Source organism: Xiphias gladius, chromosome 2, assembly GCF_016859285.1.
Source record: "Xiphias gladius isolate SHS-SW01 ecotype Sanya breed wild chromosome 2, ASM1685928v1, whole genome shotgun sequence".
Lineage (NCBI taxonomy): Eukaryota > Metazoa > Chordata > Actinopteri > Istiophoriformes > Xiphiidae > Xiphias > Xiphias gladius.
Window position 1 is genome coordinate 14357691 of NC_053401.1, and position 20000 is coordinate 14377690.

Below are 20000 nucleotides of genomic sequence, written 5' to 3' on the forward strand. Positions count from 1 at the left end.
GTAACACACCAAATAAGGGTGTGAAAAGGGAGTGCATTTATCGTTTAATGAAAAGCAATTGCATGTCAGTCTGGTGAAGAATGGAGGGTATATACTGTAGGTCAATGGCATCCAAAGGTGAGGACAGAAGGCATGTATATGTGATTTATTGTGTTTGTTTTTATTATTTCTTTGACATTATTGCTTGCTGAGCTGAGTCTTTGTCCATTTCTGGCCTATACAAGGTCAGTCTATACAAAACATCTTCAAACCCCTATCGCTTTTAACAAAATTGTGTATATTTATCCTTTTTATGTAGGGTGATTTCAATCCTATACAAAGCACATGTGTGTGTGATTCTTCACCCCTATGTAAGTATTAATTAAAGTTACTAATGTTATTTGGCACACTTGTTGGTCCTCCCTGTTGAAACACACACTATGTATTTTAAAATATACTGTATCTATTCAGTGTATCCTATGAAGCATGCTGCATTTCCTTCTAAGCCTCATTTGCTCTGTTTGCAGTTTGAGCTCTGTGAAACAACTGTCATGTGATTTTCTAGCGTTAAGAAAAAAACTGTAATTTGGTTATGACTAAAATGTATGTAGTTACTACTGAGAATGGTAAAATATTAAATTATCCCTCTCTGGAATATTATCATCATGTCCCAACATGCCTTACTGTAATGTTGTTTTGGTTTATTTAGGCTGCCACTGACCAAAGTCAGGTACATTAGGGCTTATAAACAAGTCACATTAACCCATAAATTGCTGATTTATTGGACAAAGTTTAGCTAACCAGTCATCACATGACATCAAAGACTTTGGCAGAGGAGGAGTTTTAAAAAAAAAATCCAGTTCCCGTCCTTCAAAAACGCATTAGTCTTTCTTGATCTGTCAGGGTTTTCCCAACCTGTCTGTGGCTCTAAACCTCAAGGTGTAAATCTTTATAAAACAAGTCACAAATATACACTTTAATTTTTAAAAAAGGCCAAATAATTTTCTGAAACAGCTGAACACTGTAGCTTTCAGTAATCGTTACTCAAAATGGGCAAACACTGCTCTTGTTTGGCACTATGAGGTAGCATGTCACCCTGTTTAACTGGCTCATTGGAAGCGCAAGTAGGGGAGCTGAATTCCTCAAAAGGTTTCCGTTCCCAGGGAAAGTTCCTGCGGTTTGACTGTACCTAACGGAGGTCTGTGACACAGAAGAATAAGGCATTAACTTCGTGGACAAAACTTCTAAGTAAAATCCATTCATTGTTGATTTTGGTCTTTTCAAGGCATTTTTTGACAATAAGAAAAATAAAGAATATCAACAGCCTTATTCTTCAAAGTAGGTATGATGGCTTTTCTGTGCACATTACTGTAATTCCTCTTCTGTGGTATATGTACGAGCTGGTATTAGATCAAGAAACAGCTGAATGAATATAAGCATCAGTCGAGACTGCAGCTTTCATTTAGTTTGTTTCGTTAGGCTCAACTTCCAAGCATAAACATCAGCTGGCTATTAGATGTCCCCATCTGTCTCCTTATACCCAGAAAATGTTTTTTTGTTTTCTCCTTCTATAATTGGTTCAGCTTATGTCTCATTTCCAAATAAACCCCACAGAGAGAAGATCATTCCCTGCATCAGGTGGTCTCAATATGTTCTCAATGTGGAGTTCAAACGTCAGTGTCGATGTCAGTGTCATGGCATGGCAGGCTGGCATGAACACTCGCTGAGAAGAATGGATGAGACGCAGAAATGTCAGTTGAAAACTTGCTGCATATGGGGCTATGACACTGAGAATGGCTGCCTTTGTTCCTTTCTCTGTTCTTGATAAATGTTTGTTTAATGCTTCTTTACATAACAAAAGATTAAAAATACCACTCAGTATTCAGCGACTCCCTATTTCATAGTCGTCAATCCCATGACACTCACTCACTCTCACACATATAGGCGCAGACACACACGCACACACGCGCACACACGCGCGCGCGCGCACACACACACACACACACACACACACACACACACACACACACACACACACACTTTTCATAATAGAAATGTAATTATAGAGCTGTCAGAGATTCTTTGAGAAAAGCCAGTTGGGGAGAAACTATAGCATCCTCTTCTCTCATACACTGTGCTCTTAATCAGGGTACACTGAGAAGCACACACATGCATACACCCCCAAATACAGTTTTAATAAAACTTTAATTGGTGAAACATTATGCAAGGTATTTCTAGCCAAGAGCGCATACATTATTACTCTCAAACATATACCACAAACACTTGAATGACACCTGTCTGCCACTGCTCACACATTCATGTTTAACAATTAGGCACACACTCTACCACATGAGCAGGGGGCAAAGTAAACACAAAGCTGTTATTTCACACTCCTCTCTGCTGTTTAATTATCACATACTGCTGTAAAAGCATAAACAAGGCAAGCTCATTAATGGCGAATGCCTCATGGTGACAGATCTTAGCTAGCTGCCAAAAAGATAGGGAGAAAGTGGAACAACTTTAGACAATTTTAAATGACACTAATGACCTTGCTCTCCCTAATATTAGTGACTTCACCAAATGCAGAGAGGAGGAGGTGTATAATGTGGGAGTGGTGGAAAGGAGAGTTGTTTGTCGTAAGGAGTTATCACAGTGGGAAAAGAGAGGAGACATTTTTTTTTTTTAAAAGAACAAAAGAAAGAAGAACACAATGAAGTGCATGTCAGTTCTTGTGACTTTTTAACCATGGGCTGCTTTCCAGCTAGCACAGGGCTCAGCAAGCTGGGTAACATAGAAATGGGGGCTGAGGGAAGTTGTGGATCACATCAGGCTCATCAGTCAGACACTGACTGATGAGCCTCGTCTTCCTTCCTACTGCTGGTTAAGTTTAGGACGGAGGCCACGATGCCGGCTAGTCCGCTCTCCACAGTGGACTGTGGCCCATGGCTAGTGAAGTACAGGTGGACAGCAGGAGATCAGAGGTCATACAGTGACTAGTGAGCAGCTCCAAGGATTCTACTGATGAGGCCATTTCTGCCTGACTTCATGCTTTCCTTGGTGCAAAACGTAATTACAGTCACACACTTTTCTCTCCCACTCTCTACTGGCTTACATTTTTTCTCTCATCTTTCTGTCACTCAGTCTGTTTCTAATACAGTTGCTTTATTTTGAATTTGTTTTGTGTCATTTGCTTGTTCTCATACTTCAACTAGTCCATTTATTTAATATAAATTATTGAATACAATATTTTCTATAGGCAAGCTAGAACATCAACTTAACGTTACTGTTATTTGCTGACATCAAACTTGGAGAGGAGAGAACACAAGTTTACATGATTGCTTTTCACGGAATTCACTCATGGTGTTTTTTTTCTCTTTTTGTGACCATGAGGATAATTCCGCTTCTTCCTCTGATTGAAGTTGTAAACATTTACACCCGTTTTTAAATGAGGCGGGGTCCAAATTTAATCTGCGGGGGGCCTAAGCAAATTGCTAGTGAGAAATGTCTATTCGCAAAGGAATAGACACTGTAGTGACCTAATTTTCAAATACCCCTAAAAGTTTGGTATAGAATGTTTGAAAAAAAAAAAAAAAAAAGGGTGCAGTGTAACATCTGTGAATTTCGCAACATAAACGCTGGTAAAACAGTAAAACATCCAACGTACTGTATTTTATGTATGTGAAATTGCTGCGGGCATAAAGAGTAGGGTCCGTGATGATACAGGTGATGTCTGGAGATTGTGAAAGGACTGTTTGGGGAGACAGGAAAAGATAGTATAATTGACCTTGGGCAGGTTATAAACCAGAGCAGGGCTGAAACGGAACTTAATAAGCCTTTAAAAAAATGGCACAATTTCAAAAGAAAAAAACAAAACATAAAATACACATACACAAGTGTGAATTTAATTATAAAAGCTGCTAAAACAAAAATTTCACACATAAAAGAAATAAAAAACGTAAACATACACAGATTAAACACAAACGCACAAAATCCACTGGCCACTTCAAAAAGCAACTGCTGCTACAGAAAGGCACATTATCTTGAATTTCTTTCTCAAACCCTTAAAAAAACATTGTAGCCTTTTCAGCCTTTCATTATGCAACACAGTCTCACCAACCAGCTACGAGCCTTTTTATTCAGCCTCAGAGTGCGCACTGCCAGTGCATCCTCCAATTTACATAAATAAATTCAACTTTGCGGAATTTGCATGTTGATGAACTTGTGCTAAAGCACTTGCATGCAACAAATACACAGAAAGAGATAACAGAGGGATAAAGAGATCAGAAAAACATTACAAGCATGCCGACAAAGTAGCTTGTCTTTTAAGGAGGTACACGTGCAAGCGTCAAACAAGGCTAATGGGAGTTAGCGTCACTTATTAATAGTAGGAATAATTACAGAGGAGGGGTGAGGGTCTGAGAGAGGGGCAAGTAAAGGGAAGAAGAATGATATTTCAAAGTAAGAGCCTTCCAACAATGTCAACCGCTGTTTTCAACTAAAAGAATCAAAGTGAAGAAATTAACATCTTTGATTTTTAACATTTTTTAGCAAATCTGTAAGGTTTTTCTGGTCTCCTTGTTTCGGGTTCACTCAGAGCTTACGCCATGGGAGTGGACTCACAGAAAAAAATTATAATAACAACAAAAATAACAATAAGACCTGCAGAAAACATTTGATCTTTTGTGCAAAGAAAATATTTTAGCTCTATTATACTGATTAAAGATGACTGATTAAGCATGCGCTTTAGTCGCCTGCTTTATCGTTAAAACACTGACAATTATTGCTGCCTTAAGACACTAAAAATCAGTCCATTTCAATTTTGTTGGACCTCCCAGCTGCCTTAAACACAGGCAATCATTGCAATTTGAAAGTATGTTAAAGGGTGATCTTAACCAAGCTTTGGTCAGTGCATTGTCGTCTGTTTAATGGCGTAAAACTTCCAAGGTAGGGAAAGACACTGCTAAACATTTCCAAAGAGACTCACAGTCGGTGTATCTATACATTGTAATTTACATGTTTATAAAGCAATTAATGTTACTGTTAACAAAGAAATTCATTTCTGGGAACTTTGTTTTTGCTCCAACAATAATTTGTTACCCTGTTGTATGCCATACAGTGCATTGCCAAAGTATTCATTTTTTTCTCATTTCGTTATGTAAATAAATAAATTGTGTATACTTTTTCCCCTCAATGACAAAGCGAAAACAGAATTTGAGAAATTTTTGCAAATTTATTAAAAAGGAATACTGAAATATTATATGTGGACATGATTTGGAAAAGCACACACCTGACTATACGATCTCACAGTGTCATGTCTGGAGTAAGCCAGACATGATGCCTTGAATTGGTTGTCCTTCTGGAAATTTTCTCCCATCTCCACACATGATCTCTGGAGCTCAGGCAGAGTGACTGCGGGGTTCGTTCCCTCTCTTACCAAGGCCCTTCTCCCCAAGTTGCTCCGCTTGCCCAGGTGGCCAGCACTAGGAAGAGTCCTGGTTGTTCCAAACTTCTTCCGTTTAAGAATTATGGAGGCCACTTTTGTATCCTTTCTGAGATCTATGCCTCGATACAATCCTGTCTCTGAGCTCTGCTTGCACTTCCTTTGGCTTGGTTTTTGCTCTGATATACATTGTCGGCTGTGAGATCTTATATAGACAGGTGTGTGCCTTTCCAAATAATGTCCAATCAATTGAATTTACTACAGGTGGATTCCAGTCAAGGTGTAGAAACATCTCAAAGATGATCAAAAGAAATGGGAGGCACCTGAGCTAAACTTCAAGTGTCATATCAAATGGTCTGAATACGTATGTCAATGTGATATTTCAGTTTTTCCTTTTTAATAAATTTGCTAAAACTTCTAAAATTATGTTTTCACCTTTTATTTTGGGGTATTGATTGTAGATTGATGAGGGAAAAAAGGCTTATGCTTAAATCATTTAAATTCCTAAACCATGACAAAACGAGAAAAAGTGAAGGGGTCTGAATACTTTCTGAATGCACTGTAGGTAACATTTCTACTGTACATTTCAGTTAGACACCCCCACTCTAAAAGATATGGTGAGTAATGGATGGTGGGGACATGGACATAAAAATACTGTACATTAATGGTGTTTCTTATTTCACATTCTTCCATACTTACATTTGCTATCTTTAGTGTGTAAGTGCATTCCCACAATTATGGCAACATGCATTGCACTATGAGTACCTGGATGGTGTATTCATAAAAGTCAAAAAGTTGAGTGTGAAAGGCTGGACACTTCTCATCCTCAATGGTTGCCATCTTGGCTACGCAGCAGAAGGAGAGGGATCACCAACCTACTTTCAAACTTGTGAAAACAGCAGCTAAGGAAGCTGTAGCTGTTGCGAAGGTTTCATCGATGAACACCGCACCATACAAATTACCTCACATATGTCTACACAGGGCTTCACTATGTACCATTATACTGTTGTCGGATAGAAGCCCTCAGTATGTTTATTGGATAAAAAATAATTTAGCAGTCTGTAATGATTTGGTAATGATAACGCAAATGCAAGCCAGCACATTATTATTTCAGTGTACAATAGTGGTGTTTGATATGAAACAAAACTACCCTGTCGAAATTCATGCACTACACACGTGAAGTATATAGTGTACACTATGTATTACATGGATGTAGAGTAACGGAAGCATCCTCTCTGGGACTGTACAGTATATGTATGTTTTCCCCTATATCTGACAGATATACTGTATAGGAGGAGCTACACGCAGTCATTTTAAAGAATCAGAGAGAAGGTGACAGAGAAAGTGGTGCGAGACAGATCAGCAATGTCCTATCCCCGCTGACCCAGTACTGCAAACATTAATGCAATGAAACACTGAGCTGAGGTCATAAACATCCCAGGCTCCCTCTTCCTCACCATCCTTGTCTCTCCTCCCACCGTCTTAAAAAATACCCCATCTACTACTAATGTCCCTGTATCAGATACCAAACTGATGCAAAGGCTAAAAATGAATACCAAAGTCCCATAGCAACAGCTAATGCATTTTCTTTTGCCTTTTTGGAAGGTTTCTGGCTCTCTCTAATGGAGGATAATGGATTTATTTTTTTTGCAACTAGCTTTGTCTAACATATCTAAAACAATGAGCTGCAAGATTAAATACTATTAGTGCTAGTAATGTAATGGATTGGTAATCTCAAAAGAAACATACAAAAATCATTAAAAGACAGAGAAAAACAATAAAGAACTCATTTAAAAAATCTCATTAAAAATCTGATTCTATAACTTTCAGAAGTGAAAAAGTAATATTTGCTAATCTGTAGTCAAAACATCTGCCTGTTGTGAAAAGACATGGACCCCAACCTTTCTCAAAATAAACAGCACTCTGGATAACCCTGCAGCTGATAAGCGATGATAGGTAATTTTGGAAGAGATTAGAGGTCATTGTTCCAAAAACAGATGCTATGTCGACAGCCAAGCAAAAAAAAATCCTGTGACACAAGATAAACGCTATCTGTGATCTCATTAGAGCTGGTAATGTCAATCTAGCAAGTTTATAAAATGGCTCTGCCCCAACTATGATGACAGGGCACTTATGGAGTAAGATACAGTAGAATGTTGAGTCCTTTTTTATGATTTTGTTGGGGTGCGGTGGAGCTTGGATGGTGGAAGGACACGGCTTATTTTTTTCCTTTTTCTTTGTGTCAATTTCTTTCTTTCTCAACATAGATAAGATGCACATACATAATTTTTGAGCCACACATACACTCCAATACACAGAAATTTCTCACAAAGGTACAAATAAAACACACGCTTAGTGTATCAGTATATCACGCAGATCCCTGTTCTCTAGATAAGTTTATTAGTCACAATCGTACATGCAAACAGAAAGGCCTACATATATGGAGTAACTTTCTCTGACGTTCACACACACAGACACACACACACACGCACAGACACACACAGACACACACAGACACACACATATATGCACTCTCTCTCTATCGATTTGAATGCAGGGTTTGAGTCCTCCCCTCCCTCTGGCTGACAGAGCGGATGACAGGATAGTCAGACAACACCTAGGTTAGCCCAGAACATAACCATTGTACAAAGGCATGCTTTGATAAAACCTTGATTTGCACAAGGTATCGTGATCAATTTAAAATGCCAAACACATTTAAAGTGAGAAAGGAAAATCTGGGTAGCTAAAAGAAAACCAGGTGATATTTGTACATTTATTGTTTTGACAAAATGGGAATTAGACTGAGGAAATCCGCTTTTCTAATTAACACTAAGTTGAGTGTATGCGAAATGTCATCAAGCTTTGTGCGAGTACACTCCATGTGCATACATTAGCTTCCAGGGCTCAGCAGGCTATTGCTTCTTGCTAATAATCACCAGGTACACAGTTCCTTGACAGCCGGATGGAATGAAAATGAGCAAGAAACGATCGCAATGTCATGTCATTGCAAACTGACAAAATGTTACTTCCTAGTGTGTATCCAGTTCTAAAAGATTTTAAAATATCAAAGAAAGTTCAAGTGTTAAGCTAACTGCAAGCCAAAATTGAGCAAAGAGATCAACATTAAGGCAATTTTTGAAGCGACATTTTTTAAAATCTGCTTTTTTATTCCTGTTGCCTGGCAGAAGATACATCACTACAAACTTCAAGACATTTATGCAAGATTATTTTTGTCCAATCAACACCACCCTTCCTCGACCCTGTGGCATGCATACTTGAGGCAAAGGCATCACAATAGTCCTCATATTTGAAATATTCTTACATGTAATATGCACAAGATGAGGTTTCCCTTGTGTGGCTCCAAAATTCTCATAGGTAAGAACCAAATTTGTACTGATATACCATACACAAAACCTTATATGGTTTGCTGTAAAACACAAATGACATTTTGGAAACTAAGAGAAAATGAAGAAATACTGAACAAAAATCTTGTTTATCTAATATTTTCCAAAACAAATGTAAGAGAAGAAAATAACAAAACATTTGTGACCGAAGTCCATTGTCTTGCATGTCCATCGTAAAGCAAACAACTCTACAGAAGATTGTGTTTTTGAGTGTATTTTTGTGTTTGCATGAATGTGATGGTTGGTGTGTTTGAGAGAAGACAGAAGACAGGGAAATAGATGGATGACATATTGATAAAAAAAAGAAAAGATAAGTATGGAAAAAGAAATAGAAAAAGGAAGAAGAAAACAGAAGCAACAGGAAAGACAAGAACACGCAAATGGAAATCGAGTCAAAATGGCAGAGCTGTGAATAGAAGGTACTTTATGGATGGGTGGATGGAGGGATGGAGGCAAGGCAGATGACTCACCATCAATCCTGCTGACCAGCTCCTCCAAGGCCTTGACTTTCCTCTGGATGCCTGGCTGGGCAAATGTATAGTTGTCCTGAGGCGAAGAAAAGTCAGAAGGAGTCAATATGGGCCAATGATCCATCTACAACCGTGAAAATTTAAATAGCTGGTGTGTTATATGTATTCTGACTCACAAAGTGAATGGCTGCAGGTGTGAAATAGGCTTCAAACATGATGTAGAAATAATAACAAGCAACAATAAGGATCACGAAGGTCAGACTAATAAGCGGGTAATACCCCTGTGAACCTGGACTGACCACATGACAAAAAAAAAGCAAAGAAAGAGCTAAGGAGATCAAGCAGATATTTTATTAAATAAATGTTTGTCATATTTCTCTATCATTTCTGAGACAAGCTGTGAAATCGATCCGTTGTTGAGAAAACTAACGTGATTTGTTTCACATTGGTGTTTTGCAGCCATTTGGCCTGAGAGTCCTTGTATCACAGCACACACTCAAAAGGGTATGAAATTTCACATTTTCACTTTGAGGATTCATTTTCATAGAAGTGCAGGAGCAATTACAGATTTGAAGTGTTTGACAGGCCTCATTTCACACCTTACACAAGCCTGAGCCATCTTTAAAAACAGTAAATTGAGAAAATAGGCCATCTAACTAGCACTGGCATGACAAAACATGAACATTTCTGGCCTTGAAGACAAATTAGAGGCCTGTGGATGGACTGGACTGTGAATGTGCCTGTAAGAACAAGTGAGCTGTGAATGGGTCCTGGCCTCATAGTTTAAAAAAATAAATAAATTTATATATATATATACACATATATATATATATATATATATATATATATATATACACATATATATATAATATATATATACACATATAAATGTATATATATATATATATATATATATATACATATATATATATATATATATATATATATATATATTCATTTCATTATTGTACCTTTCAAGTAGTTTCTGTATCTTATGTAGTCTGGATAAGGCATGTAAGTTAACAAAACTTGAAAATTAGACGGTTGGAATGATTTGTTAAGCTACATGTAAAGCCAAATATAGGGAGATGGACACCGGGCCTATGATGTCCTAAATGGTCCAAAAAAAAGCTATGCAACAGTTGTTAGATGTGTTAGTTTTTTTTTTTTTTTTATTGTGACTATATATTTATTGCTTATACAGTCAATTTCTATGTGTTGGGTGTTTTCACAAGGGAGTGATTTCAAAAAGCACCTTTATGTTTTTTATGAACTTAGCTTTTGATGTGACGTCAAAAGGTAAAGCAATATAAGATGTTCTTCGTTTTTGGTCAAACAGTTGTGACGGAGCATAGGCAGTGAAATGACTGCAGGCTGCCAGTGTACTTAAAACTTGGGCCATGGAATACAGTATATTTTTTTTGTAGAGTGCAGTGTATATTTTGTGTGACATTTTGCGATGGAAATGTACACTTTCATGATTGGAAAAGAAATTGTATCATATCAGTCCCAGTGGAACACCAGCATCTTGCCCACTGTTTAAGTGAGGGTTTCAGATAAACCGATTGGGCTAGCTCACTGTCTTATCACAACATATATGTCAACATATCAATAGACCTGGTCTTGTTGAACAAAGTGAGCTGTCACACTAGGTTGTAACACCTCCTTTTATGTTGTTATCGTGATCCCAGCAACATTTGAGCATCTCTTTTGGCAGTGTCCCATTCTACTTAATGGTAAATGAGACTGTACAGGGGGTTACGGTTAGTTTTGATTTGAGTAAAACTGAAGTAAATCTTCGGTTAGACAACCGATTAGTTGTGTTGCTGTGCTGTTCTGTTCTCTCATATCTAACATTCTCACCATTCTAATAAAATACATTTTTCTATTTGTACAATTTTTTTCTACGCAAATCTAAATTCTGCATTTTAATATATTAGCAACAAACCTTGACTGCAATTATTCACATCAAATAAATCTTGATGTTCGCATAATCCAGTTTTCCTGAAAGACTAAAGGTGCATTAAGTCCATATTTGAAGCTAATGAGAAACTCTCCGCGGCACATCACTGAAAGTACAAAAAAACAGTTTTGTGCCTGGAGCCAAAAGTGTTAAAAGCTGTCTACACCTGAGATAAAGTTTCAACCTCTAAGACAAATGATAGAAAGTTTCACAAGTGCAATAAACACTAAAATGTTAAATGTAATGTGTATATGTGCTGTATACAAAGACAAGTATGCATCTCTTTTTTGCTTACTTTACTTTCTGAGTAAGAAAATTGTATATTTTTATGTTTCAATATATAATGTGACAACGTATCTTGGAATGATTTAATGAAAATATTTTAGGATTTTTTTTTTAGGATATGAACACAAGTGAATATGATCACTGGACTAGGCAGTGTCGGTTATTTGAACTTGCAGAATACAATACATGTGAGAAAAGCACATAAGCATTTTGTGTGTGTGTGTACACCCAAACACACAGACACACAATGTGGATTACATTTCCTTGAGGGGTCATTTCAGTGTGGCTGGAGAACAGCTGATGTGGCAAACTATACAACAGATGGAAAGAGGGAGCGAGGAGGAGAGAGAAAATGAGATGGAGAGAGGAGAGAGGAAGAAAGAGAGGGGAGGAGAAGTCAGTTAGCAATAAACAGCTCCAGTTGTCCTTCAGGCTCAGCAGAACCAAGGCATGAGTTTCCTCCTGAGTCCATCAGTGGCTGGCAGTGGAGAAATTGTATTCTTTCCTGCCATTTTTTTAAAATTTCCTCCATGTATAGCATCTGTCCATCCTTCCATCCACCCATTGTCCCTAATTGTAACTTAACCTCTTCTCCCCATCTCTTCTCATTCACTACAGTTTTTCCCTTGGTCTTCAATTTGTTTAGGTTTTTGTATGATTCCTTTCCTTACCTATTTCATTCAACTGACAAGGTATGTGTGTGTGTGTGTGAGTGTGTGCCTGTGTTTCTTTGCGTGTGTGTGTGAGGGGATTATAGTGTGTTCCTTCCCACATTTTTCTGTGATCCCTCCCTAACATTTCTTCATATTTCCTTCATGCTACATTTATTTTTATTATCTGGACCACCCCTGAACTTCACTTAATTTTGTTTGCTAATTTTACATTTGTTTATTGTCTCCATTTTTCATCCAGAGTTCCTCTATCTCTCCGGTTCTCTCTTTCTACCACACCAGTGTTAATATGGTTAGGTGCTAAGCAAGTGTGAGGGGCAGTACAAGTAATTACATTTGCATTATTGAAGCTGCTGGCTTTAATCAACTGCCCTTCCTTCTCTCTTTCTGTCTCCCTCGCCATCTTCTTTCTGCTTTTTTATTCAAATTCTCCATACCTTTCGTCAAATGCTCTCTCTCTTTCTTGCTCTTTTCATGTCGGTCTCCTATTGCTTTTCAATCAGTCTAATATCCCTTTTCTTTTCATGTTTTTTTATTCTCTCACTCTTTATTTTGTCTCCCCCCCTCTTTTATAACTTTGTCTCACACTTTCTTTATTTCAAATCTGTCTGGCTCACTTCATCATATTTTTGCTCATCCCCACCACTTTCTATCACCACTGTCTATCTCTATGTCTGTCACAATCTCCACCCTTCAATTTCTAAGATGATTGCCTGTACAGAAAACAAAGTTTGTTGTTGGCTATTTTTCATGAAAAGTTACAAAAAGTTATGACAGTTCCTTTTTTTGCCGGAGAAAGGAATGATCGTCCCAAAGCTTGCCGCTGCATTTAGACAGTACACCTTAATGAGGGGTGCTTAATTCAGCTTTGATTGTGACTACAAACAGAGTTACATTCTGTGGCAGAGTGGGAGTGGGGAGAGTCCGGTTTGAGAAACGCCCATCATTAAAGCTGTGACTAATCATTTTTAGTAAATTGTTCACTCAATTTTCTTTTCTTTTTTTTTTTAAACTTTTACAATTTCATCCTGTCTCTTTTTTAGCTTTCTGGTGAAAAAAAAAAAAAGAAGCAAATTCAGTATCTGGACAAACTTTTTTGGCTTATGCACCAGACAAGCATGGGTACCAACTTTGAGTTCCATATCCAGTTCCTGTAATACATTAATGATTGTGTTGCACAATACCAATAAAAAGGGCCAACTTGTAAAAACATTGCTCCATAGCACTACTGGTGGTCAAAATCTTCACATGACACCCTATAACAAACTCTTGAATATTGAAATGCCAGCAGCATGTGAAGTATTTACACCAGCTACAACTTTAAAATACTTATATTTGAAGTTCAAGTTTTTCGTACACGTGTGCAAGATAAGCGAAATAGTCAGCATTGCTATAGATCGCTTCTTTTACTTCTGATACTCTGGTTCATTCCACTGTATGTTCTTCCATAGCTTCATTTAAGTCAACTTATATGAGAAAGACTTTAACTTTTAATATTATACCATTGTGCTACTGCGGTATTTTCTGCTTTAGTGAAATAAAGGGAAAATTACACTTCTCTCTGCTCTAGAAATGTAATCGCAACCAGAAGTTAGAAATAAGAAAAATAAAAAAGTTGGTCAAGAGGTTTTCAAAACTCCTGTTTCTCTGTGCTTTCTGGTGCTTACCTTCTTTTCTTGCTTCATCTCTTTTTCTTGTTCCTCCCTCTACTGCCTTCTGTCTTGCTTCCTTTTCCTGTCCTATATTTTTATTGCATTCCCCATTTTCTCCCTCCTTTTTTCTATTTTTCATACTCCTTTATTTCCCTCTTACCTCTAACAGTCTTACTCTGTTCCTTCTACATCGTAGTCCTTCTACATCTCTCTCATTTATCCCTTTATCAATGTCTCAGTCTTCCCCTCCCCCACCTTATGTTCTCTAATTCAATGTTTATTTTCATGAGTTTTGTGGTGCTAATGAGACTAGACTTCACTTAGTGTTTTTTACATGCTATTATGTCTCCTCTCCTTTGTTGTGTTCTCTGGTGTTTCATTTTATTCCATGCTGCACTGCTTTTTATTTTGTGACAAGTTAGTTTGATCTGTGTAGTTGGTTAGATCTGTTTTTTTTTTCTTGAGACTTATTTGTAACAATACATTTTTTTTGCTTTAATTTCATCCTTTTTTTGCTTTTTCTGTATTCCCATTTATTCAATTTCTTCAAATTTTCTTTTACCTTTGTCTCAACTACTTCTCTTCCTATTTCCTCACCTTCTCTCCTCATCGTCTTCCCAATCCCTCTCCCTTTTTCTTCTTCAATCTCACCTCCTATTTCTTATTTTTTGTTCCATTTTCTATTTTCTACCTTTTCTGCCTGTTCCTCTTCCTCTCACTTCCTCTCTTTGTTAAATCCAGTATGTTGGATCTTTGATCAGCTGAGGCAACAAGAGGAAATCAACTCTCACTCCTTCATTATTCATACATTTTCCTCCTCTCCCGCCATTTGTCCATCCACCACATCTGAGCCAACAACTAAGTGGAACTGCCCCAGTTCACCCAAATGAACAAACGGACACACAAACAATAAGTCTGTGTTTCCCTTTTGTTAGCCAGGTTTTAATAGTCTCACGTTCTCTCCTTCTTTGTTCTCATTCTCTCTCAGTCAGCTGAATCAATAGCTCGTCTTCACCTCTCAGTTCATTCTATTAGAGACAACAATGGCTCCACACAGGAGTAAGATTGCCTCCTATTGAGGCACTGGATGTCTATCAGCAAGTTGGACAGAACCAACACAACAATACTGCAAGGGTATGGGTACGTGTGAAAGAGAGAGAGACATAAGGACAGAGAGAGAGAAAGAGAGAGATGACAGGTCAAGATAAAGGGAAGACAATAATGGACAGTGTTGTAGACTGAAGAAGACTGAAGGACAGGGCAGTGATCTGTCAGTCTCAGGCATGTGTGTGACTGTTCATGTGAGAGAGAAAGAGAGAGAGAAGCAGAAAGTGATAATTTGAGAGAGACAACGGGTTGTGATAAGGTGTAGACAAAGGTGTAGACAATTACAGTTGTTCAGAGGTACAGGAGGAGTGGCCAGATTTCATCCTGCTGCTTTGATTTTGTGTGAACATCTATGGCTTGTAGCTTGAGGGCAGTAAACTTTAATGTGTACTGGCAATGTAAGAAGGTAGGTTTTAGACACAGCAGAGCATTTCATCCAGCTGATGGTAAAAGTCTGAAGGTAGGGCCAGTATGTGCCTAGGGCCGGATAACCTAAATTCCTTTTTGGTAACAACCCAAATGTGTCCACTGCAGAGTATCAACAAGTTTAAGAGTCTGTAGCCATGCTGTGGCCCCCTGAGGCTGTGCTTAGGCACTGCAGTGTTCTGAGCTAAATGCTCAACTGCTAACGTTTACCATTTCAGGTATCTTAGGTTATTTTGCTATCATGTTAACATTTGCTAATTGGCACTGAACATGAAGTACAGCTGAGGCTAAAATAATTTTGACCTGATGATGGTGCTAGAGGAAAATTTAAGTGACCACCAAAGAAATTACAATTCATCTTGAATGTCTGTACCAAACTTCACAGTAATCCATCATAGTAATAGTTGTTGAGACATTGTACTAAAAACCAAAACGGTCAACCTCATCCTGGTGCTAGAGGAAGTTAGAGGATCACCAAAGTCAGCAGGATTCATTATCTGAGAACCATGACTGTCTGTACCCAATCTTGTGTCAATCCATTGAATAGATGTTGAGATGTTTCACAGAAAACAGTAAGTGAAAACTTTGATCTGCTGGTGGCAACAGCAGAAAATTATGAGGATTCATCCTATCAACACCATGGATAATTAAGTTAAGATATTTCAGCAAAAAAAAAAAAAAAAATGCCAGCCTCGTGGTGCTGCTGGAGGAAAGTCAGAGGATCACAAATGTCAGTAGGATTAATCTTCAATCCACTGTGGATATCTGTACCAAATTTCATAGAATTCCATCAAACGCTAGTCACAATATTTCAGTCTGGACCAAAGAGGTGGACCAGCTGACTGGCAGACAAACATTGCCATCCCTACCACCATGCCTCATGCATTGCTAAAAGCTCATGTACAAAAAGCTGACACTGAATGCTTTCTTAGATTTCCAGGCCTCTTTACTTATTCTTTGATGAGACAATTTTTGATGTAAAACCAACATTTTTTTCAACTGCCAATTTTAGACTTGTTGTAAAGCTGCTTGTATTTGGACAACATTTAACGTTTGAAAAGTTTGGGTGCTTTTGGTTAATGAAAAAAAAGCTTTCTGATGTCACAAACCTTTATCACACTAAACATAAATTATCAGTAAAGTATTCAGTTTATCGCAGCCTTGTTGAGATCCAGCCAACACAAATCCAAACAAATCATTCATCCACTGTGCCGATATTTGGATAATGGATGGTGGGCACATGATGCTCATACAAACACTATACATTTCCTTTCTTTCCCTCTCTGTGAACGTACAGTGTACGTATGTTTTTCCTACATCTGACAGATACACTGGAGGAGCTAGATGCCTTCATTCTAAAGAGGCAAAGAGAAGGTGATAGAGAAAGAGGTGACGGACAGATAAAAAAAGGCAAATAGAAACTCAGTTACCTATATGCATGGCAGAAAAAAAAATCAGCTTTCTCTGGCTGTAGAATATGGGGTCTTCCAATATTTTCTCCCAATATCTGAAGCAGTGTTTCTCATAAACATGATGTTTAAGAAATTAGGTCACTGCAGGAAGCAGACTGTAACCTGGCTTTTACATAAGTCCGTATCTCTTGGACAATTACATCTGAAGAGAACACAGAGCCAGACATCATTTTAAATATAAGGGAACATCTTTTACATCTTTCATACCTTCAAATTGGCTTATTTATAGTATTTTCCTTGTGAAGTGGCCTGTTTACCCAAGAGCACCTCAATACTGATTATTTAAAAGAGCAAACATAAAAGCTTTTTTTTATATCACAAAGAAGCACGTGCAGTTAGTTAACAGGTACTTTGAGACTGCCCCAGAGTATGAATTGTGCCATATAAAGAAATCTGCCTTGCCTTACATGACCCCTGTCATGATCAACACCACTTCTCTCTCTGCTAACAAGGTTTTCATCCAGCATAACAGTGCAAACTCTTTTCTTTAAGCCACATTTATTACAAAGATGTCTTCATCCATCGTTCCTGTGCCTGATTTTCCAGCCTTGGCCTTTATCCTCAGCAGGTGTTACTGCTTCCATCTCCACTGACCTGCATGTAAGCTACTTTAGTTAAGATGATGCCACTTAATTTGTAAAAGAAAGGAAAACGATAAGGGGGAAAGTATGTATGGCTGACATGGAGGGAGGTGGGTGTGTTAAGGTCTAAGTTGCTCTCAAACAGCAGATACTTTTACAGGCACATCAATAAGGTTTGGAAGATAGACAATACAACCACATATACAAACATGCTGTCAAGCATCACACACCAGCTGGCAGATCATTCCTCCTATGTGTGTGTGTGTGTGTGTGTGTGTGTGTGTGTGTGTGTGTGTGTGTGTGTGTGTGTGTGTGTGTGTGTGTGTGTGTGTAAGTGGGAGATTTAGTGACAGCCCAAGGTGAAGGTAGAGAACCCTTGGGGAAACTAGAACAAGATATAGCGTCTGGTTTGGTCTGGCTACCGTCTGCTAGAAATCGGTCCTCGGACCCCTGTTCCCACTCAAGGGAGACCCCATCTCTTGCTGACACCGTGAAAACAGATGGTTGCCTTGACAATGAGCAGACACACTCCAATTGGCTCATGCTCCAAGGGAGGCACTGGAGGTAGCTCAGATGTGGATTAGCAAGAGAGGGAGCTGTAGTCTAATTAATCTTTGTGTACATTATTTAAATTATGTGTATTTATTTTGTTGATGAATTAACTGCAAAGGGGTTCCTGTTATACAAATAAGATGTAAAGTTATCTTGTGCCCAAATAAATGACTTTTCAGTCTCTGGGGAATCTCAACCTTAGGAGTACTTTAGGAGTAGCTGACATATAGTACCTGATCAAAATATTATTCTTGCGAGGTCATCTGTAAAAACTTTCCAGCCAAAAAGTCGTAAAATGAACGAATATACTGCAATTATCTTTCATGTTCTCTACTCTTTGGGTACAAATAGGAGTGACTATGAAGTTAAAGCAAAAGCTAAAGCTTATGTGCTTTATGGATAAAAATCAACATTTCCAAACAAGTATTCATCATGCCACAGACTAGTACATCAAACCATGGAATTCAAACCAAAGAAGGGTCTGAGACATCTTCATGTTGGACCCTCATTTGTTAGGACTACCATTGAAATATAATAAGTTCAGATCCCTGGGCGAAGTTAACTTTGTCACAGTTAGGTCCTGCACTGGAAAAATACATTTAAGAGCTTCTGCTGCTAAGGGGATATCTGCACAATTAGCATAAAAGGCAGGTTTTCATCTGCTGGCTTTAAAACTGAGAGCCCTCGGGGGTTTGCTGGCAGAATAATGGACTTTTTAAACTTTTTGACTTCATTTCCCTCTCTGGGCATGGCAGGTAAGACACAGGCTCACTAGTTGTACATGGACAGCACATAGCTGCTACATACTCAGTGCACCCATTGGGAGCACTTTCAGTTATATACTATAGAATGTGACAAGGATGAAATAACTAATGCTTTACTGACTGTGTTCACTGCAGACATTAATAATACATTATGGTTTGGGATTAGTAAGACATGTTTAAATCAACAACACAATATTGGGCAGAGATGACAGTTCCACTTAAATTCATTGAAACCATAGAGATGGAACCATCTTATAAAGTTACATTAGTCAAGTTTGCTGGCGGCGCTATCCAATTTAGAACATAACAAGACTAATTGACTGCTGGAGAGACTTGGGCAACACTAGGGTCAACTTTGTGGAAGTTTAATTTATTTTTTTGTCAGTTTATTTTATTTTTAGCTTTCATTCATATTCATGCATCTGTTTAAAAGCACTTGAAAGTGTCACATGAGTGGACAATCATTGACAATAATGAACACTAACCCATTTGAACATGACTAATGTGCCCCCTTCTAGTCCAGTAACTCATGTAGTTCAGCCACATTTTTTGATCATGTCAGAAACAGATGTGGCAACAGTGGGCAGTCTGTTTTATGTGTAAATTTAATTTCATCAATAATACATACACAAAAATGTTGGGGGGGGGCATCCGAGGACTATTCGCAATAGTTTAGTGCTTTTTAAGTGTGAAGACTAACAAGAAATTTGTCTTATACAAAATATTTTTACTAGTCCTTCTGATTTGGTCAAAACAGACATTAGAGTTGCCTGGAATCAACTGATCTCTAACCTATCCTTTATCCCAGCCTGCTCCTTTAGGATAGGGGGCTACAGTGCTGCCAATTTAAGCAGCTGCTCATTAGAGAAGCTACTAAAGTGAATTGACAGCTAAAATAGCATGTTCAGTTTGAGGTGGGAAAGAAGATTGGTGGTGAAACACTATAACCAGAGCTAATGGCCAATTTACTGTATTAAAAAGTTTAAATAAAAAAAAAAACATTTTTAAAATAGTTCCGCTGTACATCAGGTAATTATATAAAATTGCGAGAGAAGCATACCAAGTCTGGTTCATGGATGGATGGAGAAAGGTAAGTTCCTCTTAACAAAATTTCCCAACCACATAGTGGTTTTCAAACCTTCCATTTATGGGTTTGTTTCTGCATTGTGATGCAATTAAATATTTTACCCGAACTGGTCCAAAACAATTGGACACTAGTTTGGCACTAGTTCCA

At 38.0% G+C, this 20000-nt stretch overlaps 1 protein-coding gene across 7 annotated transcripts in view; it reads right to left on the reverse strand.

Moving 5' to 3' along the window:
• The window catches only part of tbc1d22a (TBC1 domain family, member 22a), a 144402-nt gene that overhangs the window by 44018 nt on the left and 80384 nt on the right, over positions 1 to 20000 (reverse strand). For 4 of the 7 annotated variants that reach the window (XM_040146075.1, XM_040146084.1, XM_040146067.1 and 1 more), the window contains one exon: positions 9294 to 9369. In XM_040146075.1, the coding sequence (XP_040002009.1) occupies positions 9294 to 9369 (76 nt within the window). Of the gene's footprint in view, positions 1 to 2845; positions 2926 to 7933; positions 8037 to 8577; positions 8847 to 9293; positions 9370 to 20000 lie in introns of those variants that run through there. The other 3 variants (XM_040146109.1, XM_040146120.1, XM_040146100.1) reach the window with 3 other exon arrangements.